Below are 16,476 nucleotides of genomic sequence, written 5' to 3' on the forward strand. Positions count from 1 at the left end.
ATAATCTTAGGTTGACTTCAGATGACGGAATCTACAGTATATTATTTTCTGGCTCTCCCTTTTTCTGTGTGCCTCTAAAGGACAGCTGTTTGATTGACAGGTGATCTCTGGGAAGTGCAGTGCAGAAACACCACAGCAATGAGCGCTTAGTGACAAAGATCTTGACAAAATAAAAAAACACAAGAATCTTACAGATTACCACTTTAAATATGACCAAAAAATGTAAGAATCTACAAGTATTCATTGTTTCCCCCAGATTTGTATTCTTTGTGAAAGAGTCAGAAACATCATTCAGACCACGAGACCCATGAAAACTACATATTCATGCGTACTTGTGTGGAATTGGATGAAAATGTCACATCAGAATCAATTCATTAAAGGCTTCCCATCGACTACAAATGTAGTATTGATCAATTCTACAATAAATATGTAATTAAACATACTGCATCATATCCATCATATCACAACTGTCGTCCACCTCTGATATGATGATACCGATAACCAATGTTTAATAAATGGTCCCATATATTGGCAAATTGATATATCGGTATAGCCCTTGTGTACTCACACACTCATCCTCCTGTCCACTCAAGTGTGTTGCGGTCACGCAGTGTGTGAGCCACAACGTGGGTCCTGTAGTCCAGTATGTAGCAGCAGGCCAGCACCGTTCCCACTCCTCCTCCAGAGGATTACTGCTGTTGAAAGAGCCTCTTTGTCCCAGCCAGGCTGGAATGCCTGTCCAGCTCCGCGTCTTTGGGAAACACTGAGCCAAAAGTCAACGGAACGACTGAGCAATGGAATACCGTTGGAATACCACATTCCCAGTTATTCACTCCCACTGGTTCCCCCATACCATGTCTTCCTCTAGGGGTGGCAGTAATACACTACATTTACTCTTGTTACTGTATTTGAGTAGCTTTTTTCTGTACTTTAGAGTTAACCAATGCACCATAAAGGTTGTAAACATTTCGAGCTCATTTGCTTGAAAGAAGTGAAGTAAACTTAAAGGACTAGTCTGTCTTTTTGGGAATTTGTCCCATTGGTCACCTTGCCCAATATATGATGAGAGGGTTTCCCCACCAAAATAATCTGTGTCTCCGGTAGATTGTTTTGTCCAGTGCACATGCTAACACTTCAGCATACAGCATGTTAAGTAATCGTAGGCTACTAGCATTATCCTAAAAGTAAGACACTGAGAACTTGTAGCAGCTCTAAGGCTGGTGGGTTAGTTCATTTTAATGACACATGTCTAAACCTAGGCTTGTTTAGGGGATTGGTAAAATAGACATAAAATCCAACAAAAAACAAATGCACTTTCAAAGATCTCTCTTCTCGTGAGACTTTCAGCATAATTTGTTTTGTTTACAGAGGAAGTGAGCGAAGTTAGCCAGACCGCTCATGTTTTTGCTTTGTTGATTCGTAATGCTCTTAACTAATGATTCACTAGAGATTTTGTTTTCAGAAGTGATGAATCTACGGTCCATAGAATAAAAACTAATAACAACTTTGATTACTAAAAGGTTTATCGTCATGCTTTTGAATGCTAATCACCTACGATTACTTAACATACTGTATGCTAAAGTGTTAGCATGTGCACAGGGCAGAGATATCAAATTCAAAGTTCAAATTCCATGTCCTTTTGTCTGTGATGGGAAAGATATGTAAGCATGTTCGTACTTCAAAAAGTAAGTCAGTAACTTTCACTGAGTACATTTTAAATTAGCTACTTTTTACTTTTACTTAGGTAGGTTTTTACACTTGTAATTTTAGTTCAACCAGGTAAAATGTCGGTAAACTACTTCCACTTGACTGATATTTTACAACCCTCCCACCCCCTCTGGTCTTCCTGTATAAGTAGGTAGCCTTACATTGTAGCCAGAGAAAGACTGAGTCACTCTTGGCTGCGGTGACTTGACTAAGTGCCTCAGTCAAACTTACCATTTTGCTGTGTTGGATAACAGTGGTTTGGGTGATGACAACAAGTGTGCTCCTGTGAAGGCTTTGAGATGTAATTTCTACTGTCACTGGAGACAATAATCTAATAATAACAGGCCCTCTGATCCTCAAAACTGCTGTGCTGCAGTTTCAGTAATCTCTGCTGGGAATGATTTCACAGCTTTGATGACGAAGTAGGCAAATACACAGTAGAGCAAAATAGTCCGCATGCAGGTTTTCATGCCATGCCATTTGCTCTTCTGTGAATCGCTGTAGGTCATGGCTTTATTTGTGTGTGTGTACGTGCTTTCATACACACACACACACACACACACACACACACACCTCTATTTATATATTTATATTTTGTAACCTTTATTTATGCAGGGAAAGTCAGCTGAGCTCCATGCTCTTTTTCAGCTCCATCCTGCTTCACATTCTACTTCACGCAGTTCCACACATTCACACTGGGAGCTGCCCAGTACAACCACAGTCTTGTACTGGAGCAGTTGGGGGTTCAGTGCCTTGCTCAACAGCACCTTGACCGTAGTTGTTGAGGGAGGGGAGAGCGTCACTTTCCCTACAGTTCCCCAGTTTCTTTGTCTGCTCGTCCACCGCCACCCATATGGCTGTGTGTGTGTGCAGAGTTATCCATGTGTGTTTTCATGCCAGTATGTGTGTGTGTACAACAGACAACAGACAGGGAGAGGGCAGGTGGTGTGTTTAGCTCCCTGTTGATAATGGCGCCCCTCCAATACAGAGCTTTTCATGCCAGAAACCTGAATCTCTGTTTATCCTCACACTATCAGGGGATGTGGATGCCAGGTGTCTTTTCAGGCTATGTAGAATATGCCGGTATCCCATTCAATATGCATAATTTAGTATTATAATGTGGGTTAGCTCACTCTTGTCTATGAAAAGACTACTTCTGCTATCCATAGCATGGAAGTAATCATTCAGAAGAAAATGTAATTCATCATTCAATCCAGCAAACCTTTCTGTAATGAAGAGTTAAAGATGATACAGTTGAACAAAGGTTTTGAAGGTGGTTTCACCCCTAGTTTGTTTTGAGCAGTTATTTTGAACCCTGGTGTGTTTTCCTGCATACTAGATTTCATGTGGGCATACAACATATTAATTGGGCCAAGACCTTGTTGAGAGGCTGGTGTATTTCCAAGCTAGATCTCATGTGGAATGAGAACATGATACGAAGTATAGGAAGCACTGCGCATTATGGCTTAAGCATGCTCGGTATTATGGGTTGTGGACACGTTTTATCCCGCAAGACAGAAATTTCCTGCACCAACTTTCTGACCAATGAAGCAAATGACCGCTACCATATGGCTTATCTTGCTAAATTGGCGTTTGCTTGAAATTTTGACATGTGAAATGTAACTGAACCCCTGATTCGAACGAAAGCAAGTGTTGAAAATGCCCTTAAAGGTTTGCAGCCTAGGACTTGAGTGAAACCAGCCTCATCCTGGGACCCAGACTTAGAAAGTTCTGGCACTCTTGTTATGTGGCAACCCACCAGAAACACCAGGCCCATTTGGGGTCCTAACCAGAGACTCACTCAGTTTACCCAACTATTAACGCTGACGTGAATCTTTATGGAGGAAAGAAACATACTACTTAGTATCAAACTGATACTAATTATGTTCATACTGTTATATGAAGATCGGGGATAAAGCATAATGATGATCATCAACTGGTGGTCATAATGACACTAGAGTCTGAACAGGCCTAATCATTTCAGACATCAGTAGTGTCCATGGTTTAGGTCTGTTCTGTCCCATGGTAGAGGCTAACCCTGACCTTGGCCTCTGTGTAACAGGAAATGGTCCCTGGCTCAGCCAGCCGTACAGGAAATCTACATATAGTGACACTCAGACTGCTGCTGCTGGCCTGTTTCGTGGCTGGATGATGGCTCTCTGTATGTCATCTTCTTCCTCTGTCTGTCACACACACTTCTTCCTGTTGCCCTCTCTCTATATTCCTGTGTGTCTTGCAAGCATGTGCCTGTGTACAACATGTGAGGCACATTTGTTGGGAGTCCATGACAAAAGTCTGGTAGGAGAAATTCATATTCTACTGAGTTACCTTTATGCACAGCTTCCTAAAGCGTTTATCTCCCCCAGGCAGGAAAACCATTCACATTGAATCATCCAATCATCCAATCATGCTCATCGTTTGGGTATATCAAGGTGTAGTGGAAGGTAAACCCAATGAACTCAATTTTCCCACCTATTCATTTGCAGAACAGAGGTACCCATCTTTTAACATGACATGAAACTTTGTGACATAAATTCATAGTATACATCATAGTAATATAACATATTGGTGGTAGTGATGTGTTATGATGATCACTGACTGGAGGTAATAGTTTCCCCATCTTCATTGGGACAGCTACACTCCTCCCAACACCTTGCATTTCTCATATTTCAATCAGGAATTTCAGTTTTTTATCTTTCTGCCAATTTGGACCATGAGGAGTTGTCCATGTAAGCAAGACCTACTAAATATAAGCATACAAAAGGGAAGCAGAGAGTTGTTTGTTCATGCTGGGATGCCACAGCTAAGACCTTCTTGGCTTGATGCCATTCACCAGAGCTATTCAGAAAAGGCTTGTAAAGCTATGTTTAGGTTTGGGTTATGTTTTGGATTGGAAACCACCACTGGATTCCCCAAGAGCACTGATGCCTACTGTATGTCATGTTAGTTACATCAATACAATGGTGAGAAAGAGCACAAAACAGTAAAGAGAAAACTGGCTCTACTATTTAAGACTGCAGACGGACCTGCCCAAACCTCCGGAGATGGACTTCATGGGTCTCCACACCAAGGAGTAATGGGGTCCAGGGTTCCCACTGTGGCCCTGATGTAACATTCCATGACTTTTCCAAGACTTTCCATAACTGAGTCGGAGCACTTCCATGACCTGAAAATGTTCTTCCTTCCTGATTTGTTCATGTTGCTTTTCTAAAGGGGAGAACAGTCTGGTTTCCACTGCAGCTGGTCTGAAAACCAACATCTAATTTAAGAAATATGTGAAACAAGTTGGAAAATACATACTCCCTGATATTCCCCTGACTTCCCCAGAGAATTTATCAAATTCCCTCTAGAAACTCCATGATATTCCAGAAATTCCCTGACCAGTGGGGAGGCTGGGGGTCATTTGAAGAAACCCAGTGATCTCACCTTTGACTGTTTCCAGTTTGAAGCGTGTCCTCTCAGGTCCGGCCAGATGAATCAACCATCCACCCTCCCTCTGTCTCTGCTGTCTGGCCCCTGTAATAAAGACATCATCTGTCATTACTGGCGCTGAGGTGGAGGGGAGCTGGGAGGACAGGCTTTGATGCTGGAGTGGAAACCTCCTCTCACACCTCTGTCATTACAGACCTGCAAGCAATGCACTCCAGCCATCTTTGGCTGGTAGTCAGTCAAAGCTGCGCAAGGCAATGTTTTAATGTAAAACTCCAGCTGTCTTATCAGTCTAAATCACAAAGTGGGGCTGCAGCAGAGAAGAGCATCTCATCCCCACTGATTGAAACAATGTAGATTCAACAGATTTGCTCAAATGAAAGTCTGGGGTCAGTATGGACACTTCTCCATCCACAGGAATAGACAGATCCAAACTTAAGAGTTCGTAAGAGAAGTCTGCATTGTTTTACATACACAAATTTACACATTTGATATGACATCGTGAATGAATTGCCTGTTTTTTCAGGAATAACTCTGGTTTCAGTTCCATATCTGTCCTCGTTTTGGTCCCAGTGCAAGCATTACATTAAAACTCTGAGCTTTTATGTGGATACTTTAATCTGATAAAAACATACTTGTTATCATTTTGGGAAATCATTTGGCTAATATCACATTTTCTGTAGCCACAGTGTCCGACATTTGCAAATACAGAAAAAAAACATGAATAACGTGTTTTGAGTTTGAAGGTCTCTATGCAGTTAAATGTGAGGGTCTGCTGTTTTGGTAGACTAGACCAGACCATGGCTGGGTGTTGGGTGTTGTCAGAGTGTGGCTTTCATATAGGTTGGATGCTGGTCTGCCTCTCCCTCCTCCTCACTCTCATAAACTCCCTTTCAGCTTTGAGCTAAATACGTGCCTCGCTTTGCTGTGCATTCCATAAAAGCGAACTTGTATAATTCATGTTGCTGTTTTCAGATGTTTAACTATTGTGTCGCTGTTATGATGTTTTATCCCAACCGACTACCTCATTTCGTCTCATTAGTTTAAATACAGCTGTAAGAGCCACTTATTTAATTTTACAGCTGAAATGGAGTAACCAGTGATTTTACAGTAAAATGCTCTGCTTTGGATGCTGTCCCGTTAATGCACCAATAGCAACACTTTAGACAACTTGCCACATAAAAGCTTCTGGGCTGCTGTGTTGTCTGAAAAAAAAAAAATCTACTGTAGATCCACCCGTCTTCCCACGGCACAAGTTTACTGCATTTCTGTGGTCTGTTTCTAAAAACAGAAAGTGTCATTTGGCTCTGGCCACATCCAGCAGAGAAAAACAAAGTGACATTGCGGTGTACAGCAGACTGCCCGAAATGGCAAGTATTTATCTCTAACAGGTTTCCTGCAGAAGGCTATGTGATGTGATGACAGTAGAGAAACCTGACATTTGGCAATATGTAGCTTTATATCAGTTAACAACTCAAAACTATTTTTTTTTACCTTCATGGGGTGATTTCATGGTGGCAGACAAAAAGTGAAATCATGAGTATGTTCCTCCAGAGAGAAGGCCTAGATCTGCCATGACAGCCATGTGAGATTTACTGTATGCTACAGTCTACAGAGAACATAGCATTAGCTCAGAAGGACGAATCAGTGACCTCGCAAACTCGTTTGATCCCCCCTGCTCTTCTCCCAAGCCCCAAACCTCATACCCCGGTGGCCTATTGAAGGCTCTTTTATTGTACTAATTTGTGTGTGCATGCATGTGAAACCCGTACGCACAGTATGTGTGTGTTTTTGTGGGTGTGTGTCGGAGGAAAAGCCAAGGGAAAAGAGAGTGCAGCCAGACAGATAGAGGGCACGGAAAAGATAAGTGAGAAAGCAGAAGAATTACGAAGAGAGAGACTAAAGCGCAAATAATGAAGCGAGATAGACAGACACAAAGACCGACAGAGGGATGGAAAGAGGGATGTCTCTGCAGAGGGAGGATTATCCAATAGCCTTCATTACCAGGACACAGGACAGGGGCAGAGCTCTGGGGTGGCAGCTGGCTGGACAAGATAACTAACCAACAGAGAGAGCATCATCTACTTTGTCTGCCCCTCTATTCCCTCCATCATCCTGCCATCTCTCTTCTCCCCCTTCCTTGCCACCACTTCTCCTTTCCTCTGTCTTTTTGTGTCTATTTCTCTGTTGGATCTGCCACTCAGTCGTCACTCGTTTCAATGCAGACTAAATGCATGTGAGACTCCTGTAGAGGGTTTTTAGGTGATGTGGTGCACCCTGTGACAGCCATGTTGGCGGTCCTCCCACTCTTGGCAACGAGAACAGGGGATTGCATTTCTCAATTTACAACTCGTCTCAAATGTAGATTACATAATAATTTCTATACTGGTTTTGACTGAGAACTGACCAACAATTTCATCACTGATAGTGATCTGTTTTAGATAAGTCACCTTGTTAGTTAGCTAGCTAACCATCTGTCGGCGAACTAATTTTGTTGTTATGTACCACTTCTGATTTGCACAATAGCTAACGTGGCTAGTGCCTATTTATTCACATGGTAACATTAACATCAGCTGCTTCGCTAAATTTGCTTGCATACCAACTGTTTGTTCAGGTTAACCGAACTGACTCCCCTCAGGCTGTATGGAGTAAAGAGAAGAGATAAATGGACTGGGGCTAACTAGGGCTAAAGGAGTTATGGCTAAAGGGACTGGGGATAACTAGGGCTAAAGGAGTTAGTGCTAAAGGGACCGGGGCTAAAGGAACTAGGGCTAAAGGAGTTAGTGCTAAAGGGACCGGGGCTAAAGGAACTGAGGCTAAAGGGGCTAGCGCTAAAGGAACTAGGGCTAAAGGAGTTAGCGCTAAAGGGACCGGGGCTAAGGGAACTACGGCTAAAGGGGTTAGTGCTAAAGGAACTAGGGCTAAAGGAGTTAGTGCTAAAGGGACTGGGGCTAAAGGAACTGAGGCTAAAGGGGCTAGCGCTAAAGGAACTAGGGCTAAAGGAGTTAGCGCTAAAGGGACCGGGGCTAAGGGAACTAAGGCTAAAGGGGTTAGTGCTAAAGGAACTAGGGCTAAAGGAGTTCTAAAGGGACCAGGACTAAAGGAACTAGGGTTAAAGTGGGTAGCGCTATAAGGGACTGGGGCTAATTAGAAGTTAGCGCTAAAGGGACCAGGCCTAAGGAACTAGGGCTAAAGGGGTTAGCACTAAAGGGACCGGGACTAAAGGGGTAATTAGCCCTAAAGGGACTGGGACTAGGGCTAAAGGGGCTAGGGCTAAAGACAAGACAGTTTACTGTGTCACAGTAACCTACATTTGAAAACAAATCTACCTTATCAGACTATTCATTTTTACTTCTAACATTAGGCTACTGAAATCCACACCACGACTATGTTTTCCTGGTATCTCTCTTTTTATAGCCCAGTTGTTATATGTTTAGACATTATTTGTAATTCTTCAATGGATGTCCAAGATGGCGCCAGCAGTGCTTGCCAGGAAGTTTGTGATGCAACTCCAAAGCCTGTACATTTCCTCCTTCCCCTGCATTAATTTAAATTCCTAGCACTGTTTCCAGCACATCAGCATTTTCATGCCGTGCTCATAAAGCGTCTCTTCAGCACGGCGTCATGCCTGTGGCTACAGAATGCATCAGGCCAATTCATTTATGCACATGATCAAACCTGCAAAACCCGCTGCAGGCTGGTGGGAACATCAGTTGGATCAGATAGGACACAGATCTTCGTACCTTTAGGGCCTAAATCTGTTCCTAAACTTCAAAAGTGACAGTTTGACCTTTCAGGGATTAAAGGCTGTTGGTTGTGTGCCATTCAACCCTTGGCCTCCCAACAGACCTGACCACCTAGCAATGCTGTTGCTATGACCTGACTGAAGAATCTAGTACGCACTGTAAAAAGTGTGAGCCTGAGAGAAAGATAGAGAGATAGAAAGTGAGTATACAGGGGTGTATCTGTATCTCTGTGTGTGTGTGTGTGTGTGTGTGTGTGTGTGTGTGTGTGTGTGTGTGTGTGCATGTTTGCATGCAATACATATTGTAAATCACTTGTCCCAAAGCTGTCTCAAATGCCTACAAGATTCAGTGCATCTGGCCTTCTCCATTTATTCCACTGAGTAGATAAGATGAAACTTTAATGATCTCTGTGAGGAAACACGGGCATTACAACAAGTAGTAGCAGGATATAGCAAAGAAAAATAGAATATTATGGAATATGGCGGACGCTCTTGTCCCTCGGATGAACCGCTTTTTTCTCAGAGTATGAAATGACCCTCGCTTTTCTCTGTCTGCACTGTGGTAGGGAGACATTCCTGATTATCTCCATGTTCTCTCTGATGGTCCCCAGCCTGTTTAAGTGGCTGATTTGTTTGTCCCAGAGGAGTGACTTGTGGTGGAGGAGAGGCTGGCCTGGCCTTCCCCTGCCCAGGGCCAAAAGCCTTCAGCCAGCCACACTTCACTCCCTAGAACTTCACTTCCCTCCCTCTCTGATCTCCTCTCCTTCTCAGTCTCTTCTCTCTTTATTCAGTATTTTCCTCTGCTACCAGGTTGTTGGGGAGTAATGGCTTACATTTAATAGGGCTACAGTGTTCTTCTTACAAGAATTTGGTAACTCTGATCAATCTGATAAATCTTTAAGACCTAAATTCATAGTATACATCATAGTCAGTAATATCAAACGGATGTAAATTATATGAGAATAAGGTCTTTCAGGGGAAAATAAGCATGAGTCAATTATTTTCTGAAAGTATAATGGATTTTTGTTTATATTGGTGGTTGTTTGCCTTATGATTGTAGTTTACACACCTTTTTATTTACTACTATGTCACTGAGTATGAAAAGCCTTAGTAATCAGAATACAGACACTTTTGAAAAAATAATGTTAGGTAACATTGTTTGAAGGAAAAATGGATTTGGATTGTGAAATCATGGACACAAATAGACACAAATATTATTTTGCACATATTGAAGTAATCAAGAGGTTATTCTAGGTTACAGTAGATGATAATTAGAGTCTGTAAACTGGATTGAATGATCTCTTTACATCATAATCTATTGATTTTGGATCACATTGTTGAATTTGAATAATCTAGTGGATTATGTGATTGATTACAATTTTACCCGGTGGTTCACTGTAAAAGATTACACTTTCAGAGTAACCTGTCTGCACCCCCATTGCATCTCACTCTTCTCTTTCTCACTCTCTCTATCATCATTTGATCTATCCCCTCAACACATTTATTCTCCAACTAGTTGGCAGGCCGTCCTCCTTCCCTGCCTGGTTCTACATTTTTGCATTCCAACTAAATGGTGATCCTCCCTCCCTCCCCCCCTCATAACCCCATGGAAAAAAAGATTCCCTCATGTGTGAGGAGAGATCCATGCCTGCTCAACAGAAAACAATGCCAGCCTTTCTGTCCTGGCAGAGGGAGGGAGGGAGGGAGAGAGAAAGGGAAAGAAAGAGAGAAAGATAGAGAGTTCTGTGTTTGTGTGTGCAATGAGAGTCTATTGGAGTTGAGAGAGAGAAAAAGCCGGCTGCTGATGTCCCCCCACAGTCTGGGAGAAATGGTCTTTGAAGTGGTGGGAACAGGCACTCATACTGATAGTATGGGAATTGGGCTTTAAGTTCTCCAAACATTTTTTGGAGGTGTAGCTCCTCTGGAGGCAGAAATAATCTCATTGGTTGAGTCAAAATGCAATGGGCGGAGCCAAAGAACCACAGTTTTTCTGAACGCGAGTTAGCTAACTGGCAAACTTGAATGGCAACGAAGAAACTCTGGTCAAAATATAAATAAAAAATATAAAACGCAATGACTTCTTGAATATTCATGACCATGGCATTCATGATCTTGGAAAGTCAGCAGGCTAGCTAACTAGCTTACCTTGATAGGTCAGTATGGCTAGTTTGAACTTGGAAGGTAAGCTAGGCTAACTACCTAGCCTAATTAACAGTATGGTTTGTAACAAGAACGCTAGGCTTCATAATGTTAGCTACTTCCTTTACCCCTTGGCTTTTTTAGGAACATACTCCGGTGATAGTCCCACTCAGACTACAAGGAGCACACACACACACGCACACATATTTAAAACCCTCTTGGTAGTTGACACATCCACTGGAAATTGGCCACGTTTTTTCTGGCCATGTCTGATGTAAGACCCCATAGACATAGCGGGCTAAAGTTGAGGTCTGGTGTCATAGAATTGATCTAATACCACTATCCAATGCTAAGAACCATGGGTAACATGTCAGAAATTGAAGCAATGACGCTTGGTTGTTTCCCGTTTCAGACACAAAAAAGATGTTAGATTGCTCAGTAACACTTTCTATGACTACCACATCTACAATAATTATAAGGGCACTCATAAGGAAATAAAATGCACTCATAATGCCTTATAACCATAAGAACACATAATGCTTTCTGATGCATTATGTCAGCACTCATAAAACATTATAGATATGACTGAAAATGAATTATAAGTGCAAACATCCTATGAAGTCTATATGAAGGTTGTGCCATTGGGATCTGACAACCTCTGGTGTGATGCTTGTACTTAGTATGAGTTATATCTGTAATCTTTTATGAGTGGTGATGTAATGCAGCAGTAATCATGGTGTTCTTAGTGTTTCTAATCGATCTAATGAGGGGAAAACAAATCATATCCCAATCACATAATATGGATGCATCCCTGATATAAAGACCAATTCACACTATACCAATTGTTCATTCATGGTGACCTATTGTATATAAATCACTGTGGTTGCTCATTTGTATTGCCCACAATTACAGAGCCCGCCTTCCTGCTATCACTTGTTCACCACTTTATTTCTGGCCTTGTCAAATGTTTTCACTCATCAGTCTCTCTTCCTCTCTCTCTGTTCCTCTTCTCTCTTTTGATCACCCCCTCCACACACACACACACACATACACACACACACACACACTACCACCACATCTCTCTCTCTGTTATCTGGGACTTTGGTGCTGCCAGTCAGGAATGCAGGTCTTAGTTTAGTGGAGCAAGCAGCAACAGGTCCACCTTCTGAATGGGAGTTTGTAGAGGATACTGCACTGGTGGCTATAGACAAAGGAGGGAGAGCTAGACAAAGAGACAATCGGAAGCCCATGGGAAGAAGTATCATTGAAGAAATTGCGTTGATTCACTGCAGTCTTGGAGTTGTTGTGCTCAGTCAGGTTCAAACCAACAGGACTGACTCTGTGGTGGACAGCAGCTCTTTGCAATGGAGGCTGTGCATTTGCTGGACAACTGGCGAAAGGTAACTATCACTCAGACGACAAAAGGGCAGGTTAGCAAGTCATGAGAAAGACTGCTGCATGAAACATCAGCTTCCCAAACTTCCTTCTTCTGGCTCAGGCGAGGCTTTCTCGTCGCCTCGAAGAGTGTTTTGCAGATGGACATATTTTTGTTTTACTGTTTTGTGATTTACTGTTCGAGGGTTGCCTAAGGCTCATTCTGCTGAATATCAATTCGGGGGTCTGTCAGAAGAGCAAAGATGATGATATTGCAAGAGTGTTTTGTTATCCTGGGGGCAGAGTACATCAGAACCATATTTTCCATCCCCGCTGCACAACATTTTAGGCATGCAAACGACTCCGGGTACACTCCGATTCACTGTGATTGCTGTAATTATGTGTTTTCTGACCTCTCTTTGTGGTTTTCTCCCTTTCCTCGCAACCGCAAGCCTCTCACATCTCAGATAATGGCTGCATAAGTGTTTTCTCACATTTACTCGCCCTCATATCTGGCCATGTAACACGTGTACTAATATAGACATGGGATATTATTTATAGCCATTTGTTCAGTGCTGACTTGATGGAAAGACCCCAAAATCACTGAGTAAGAGGGGAGGAATTTGCGGGATTTGGGCACTCTGTGTGTGTGTGTGTGTGTGTGTGTGTGTGTGTGTGTGTGTGTGTGTGTGTGTTTGTACAGATAGAGACAGGAGGGCAGCCAGACAAGGTGGCCAATTTCCAGTGGATGTGTCAACTACCAAGAGGGTTTTAAATGTGTGTGTGTGTGTGTGTGTGTGTGTGTGCGCTCCTTGTAGTCTGAGTGGGACTATCACCGGAGTATGTTCCTAAAGCCTGTCTACCATCTGTTATGTGTGTGTGTGTGTGTGTGTGTGTGTATGTGTGTGTGTGTGTGTGCTAACAGCATGAATCACACTTGACTCATTAACGTCTGGGCAGACTGGGGAGGGGGAATCCCAGTAAATATTGTTCAAGTTTCTCTTACTAACCTTTCACACATTCATTAACATTTTGACACATTTGTATGACTTTTAGCCTTTGTAAAACTCATAGACAACGACTTGAAACGCGTGTTAAGATCTCAACTTAACCATAAAAGCAGAACAAGAAAAAAAACAAACAGCTGTAGCAACGATCATCAGCTTTCCCAATCAGATCTTGTGTTTTTATGGATAATATATGTAATATGATGTGTTTATTCTCTCCCTCAGGACCTTCATGTGATTGACAGCCCAGCGGACATGGACAGCCTGAACAGAAACATGCCTGAGTGTGGACGGCAAACCCACCAGGTGTTACAGGTGAGTGCGTGTGTGTGTGTGTGTGTGGGACATGGGGGAGTGAAGTGGGTTGGGGGGGGGGGGGGGGGGGGGGGGGGGGGGAGACAGAGACAAAGAGAGTGAGAGCTTAAAGGCCCTGACACACCAAACCGACTTCAAAGAACCAGCGGCGACGAAGGCCGACTGTTGCGTCGCCTCACGTCGCCTGCATCTGGTCCAAAAAGTTGCACTTGAACACACCGCAAAGACTACACCCGACGGCCAACTAGCACGTACGTTCTGCGCCTGCGTGAGGAGAAATAACTCTCCATACCTTATGTCTGATAAGAAGTTGCAAATGGCACTGGCGTTGTCAGCCCTTGGTCTTTTGGTTGTGGAAGAAGAAAGGAAGAGGTGGAGGCGAAAAATAAGGAGAAACCGCACTAAATGGGTGAAATCATGAATACTCCAGCGACAGGCTCAAGGGGCTTTCCCGAACCTGTGTCGAGAGCTGGAGATAAATGAAACCTCCGATTTTAAAAATTTCGCTTGGCTCTTTCCTGTTCAGTTCCACATGTTGAAGGAATTTATCGGTCCAATCATCCAGAGGCAAAACACGAACTACCAATCAGAGTGATCTCTCTCACCGACGGCTCCGACGCCGATTCAACATGCTCAATCGGCCGAAAAGACGCCGACAGGGTCCGACAGGGTCCAACTAGTGCCGACGGTGCAGGACACACCGCAAAAACTAGGGACACCGACGCTTACCGTCGGCCCGACATTGGCCGACGGCCGACCGTCGGCCTGGTGTGTCAGGGCCTTTAGAGGGAAAGAAGACAGAGGAAGAATAAGAGAAAAGGAATGAGAGAGAGAGAGAGCCAGAGGACTCGGACCAGGACTCCTTTGTTCTACTCTTGGCAACCTTCATAGGAAAACATACTTGTGTGTCATCAACGTATCAGTCTTGCTGTATGTTTCCAGTGTCCATCCATCCACACAGAACTCCCTCTTCTCTCCTGATAACTGTATCCATTCATGTTGAATGTCACGGCTTTGCAGCCATTTGGCTGCTGTGACTAAATTCTAGTGTTGCACTGATATGGAGTTCAAGGCCGATACAGACACTGATATTTTTGGACTGAAGCTGTTGATAAATGATATTTGGGCAGATGTTCAATATCTGCAAAATTTGATCGTTTTCATGCCAAAACAATAAAAAAAAAAAGTATTCAGTGTTTCTCCCAAAACACAGACTGCTACTACTACTGCTGCTACTACTTCTTCTTCTTCTACTACTGCTACTACTTCTTCTACTACTGGTATTACTTCTTCTACTACTGCTACTACTACTTCTTCTACTACTGCTACTACTTCTTCTACTAGCCTACTGCTACTACTTCTTCTACTACTGCTACTACTTCTACTACTGGTATTACTTCTTCTACTACTGCTACTACTACTTCTTCTACTACTGCTACTACTTCTTCTACTACTGCTACTGCTTCTTCTTCTACTACTACTACTTCTACTATTGCTCCTGCTTCTTCTTCTACTACTACTAATCTACTGCTACTACTTCTTCTACTACTGCTACTACGTCTACTACTGGTATTACTTCTTCTACTACTGCTACTACTACTTCTTCTACTACTGCTACTACTTCTTCTACTACTGCTACTACTTCTTCTTCTACTACTACTACTTCTACTATTGCTCCTGCTTCTTCTTCTACTACTACTAATCTACTGCTACTACTTCTTCTACTACTGCTACTACTTCTTCTACTGCTACTACTTCTTCTACTACTACTATTACTTTTACTACTACTACTGCCACAACGTCTTCTACTACTACTACTACTACTGCTACCGCTACTACTGCTGCTGCTGCTGCTACTACTACTACTACTACTACTACTACTACTACTACTAATAATAATAATAATAATAATGGCATGCCAAAATGTCAGTCTAACACTAGTAATTAGCTCAGTCTATTCAGTTCTTTTTTTATTATATGAGCTCATATACCATACAGAGCTGAGTGCTGACCTGCCACTGAAGGTAAAAGCAGCAGATTGGGTCAGGCAACACAGCTGTGATGGGTTATGATAGCACATGTCAGCATGTTGTAAAGCAGGCATCTCAGCACAGAGTCAGTAATTAGACAGACCCGGAGATTGGATGTCTTGTTTCCCACCTGCTGGGTTTGACAATCCCATCAGGCATTAGCACAACTGAGGGGCTGAGGGGAGGGGGGTGTGTGTGTGTGTGTGTGTGTGTGTGTGTGTGTGTGTGAGCTGTTTTTCTTTTGAGTGTGTGTGTGTGTGTGAGAGAGAGAGGGAGAAATGAGAGATGAAACAAAATGAGATGAAACTTTAATTATCCCTGTGGGGAAACTGGGACGTTGCAGCAGCAGTAGTAACAAGATACAGCAAGGAAAAGTGGAATATAAATAAGAATATAGCAAATTGGAGTTATTTAAACCTGATGCAACTGACAGTTTCAATACAAGAACAACTGAATGATGTATGTATGAATGAACAGTATAAAAACGCCTATAGCATTATGAAGGTATGTGGGAGGAGAACATAATGAGACGGATAAAACATAATGTGCAATATGAAAATCTATTCCAATACAAGCTATACAGAGTATGAGATTAGTAAAAGATATATGCGATATATAGTATAATAGAAGAATATGAAGAAATGAATTTACAGCTTATATGATGTGCAAAATGTACATCATATTTGCATCACCAGCACTACAGAAGGCCATACATAGGCTACTGCATGTA

The 16,476-nt window shown here is 42.7% G+C and overlaps 1 protein-coding gene across 1 annotated transcript in view; it reads left to right on the forward strand.

The window, feature by feature from the left end:
* Window positions 1-12,293: 12,293 nt before the first annotated feature.
* Window positions 12,294-16,476, forward strand: part of phldb1b (pleckstrin homology-like domain, family B, member 1b) — an 80,967-nt gene continuing 76,784 nt past the window's right edge. Inside the window, exons 1-2 of the mRNA XM_078284376.1 lie at window positions 12,294-12,420; window positions 13,627-13,716. Coding sequence (XP_078140502.1) covers window positions 12,385-12,420; window positions 13,627-13,716 — 126 coding nt within the window. The 5' untranslated portion in view covers window positions 12,294-12,384. The remainder of the gene's footprint in view (window positions 12,421-13,626; window positions 13,717-16,476) is intronic.

Source organism: Centroberyx gerrardi, chromosome 6 (genome assembly GCF_048128805.1).
Source record: "Centroberyx gerrardi isolate f3 chromosome 6, fCenGer3.hap1.cur.20231027, whole genome shotgun sequence".
NCBI lineage: Eukaryota > Metazoa > Chordata > Actinopteri > Beryciformes > Berycidae > Centroberyx > Centroberyx gerrardi.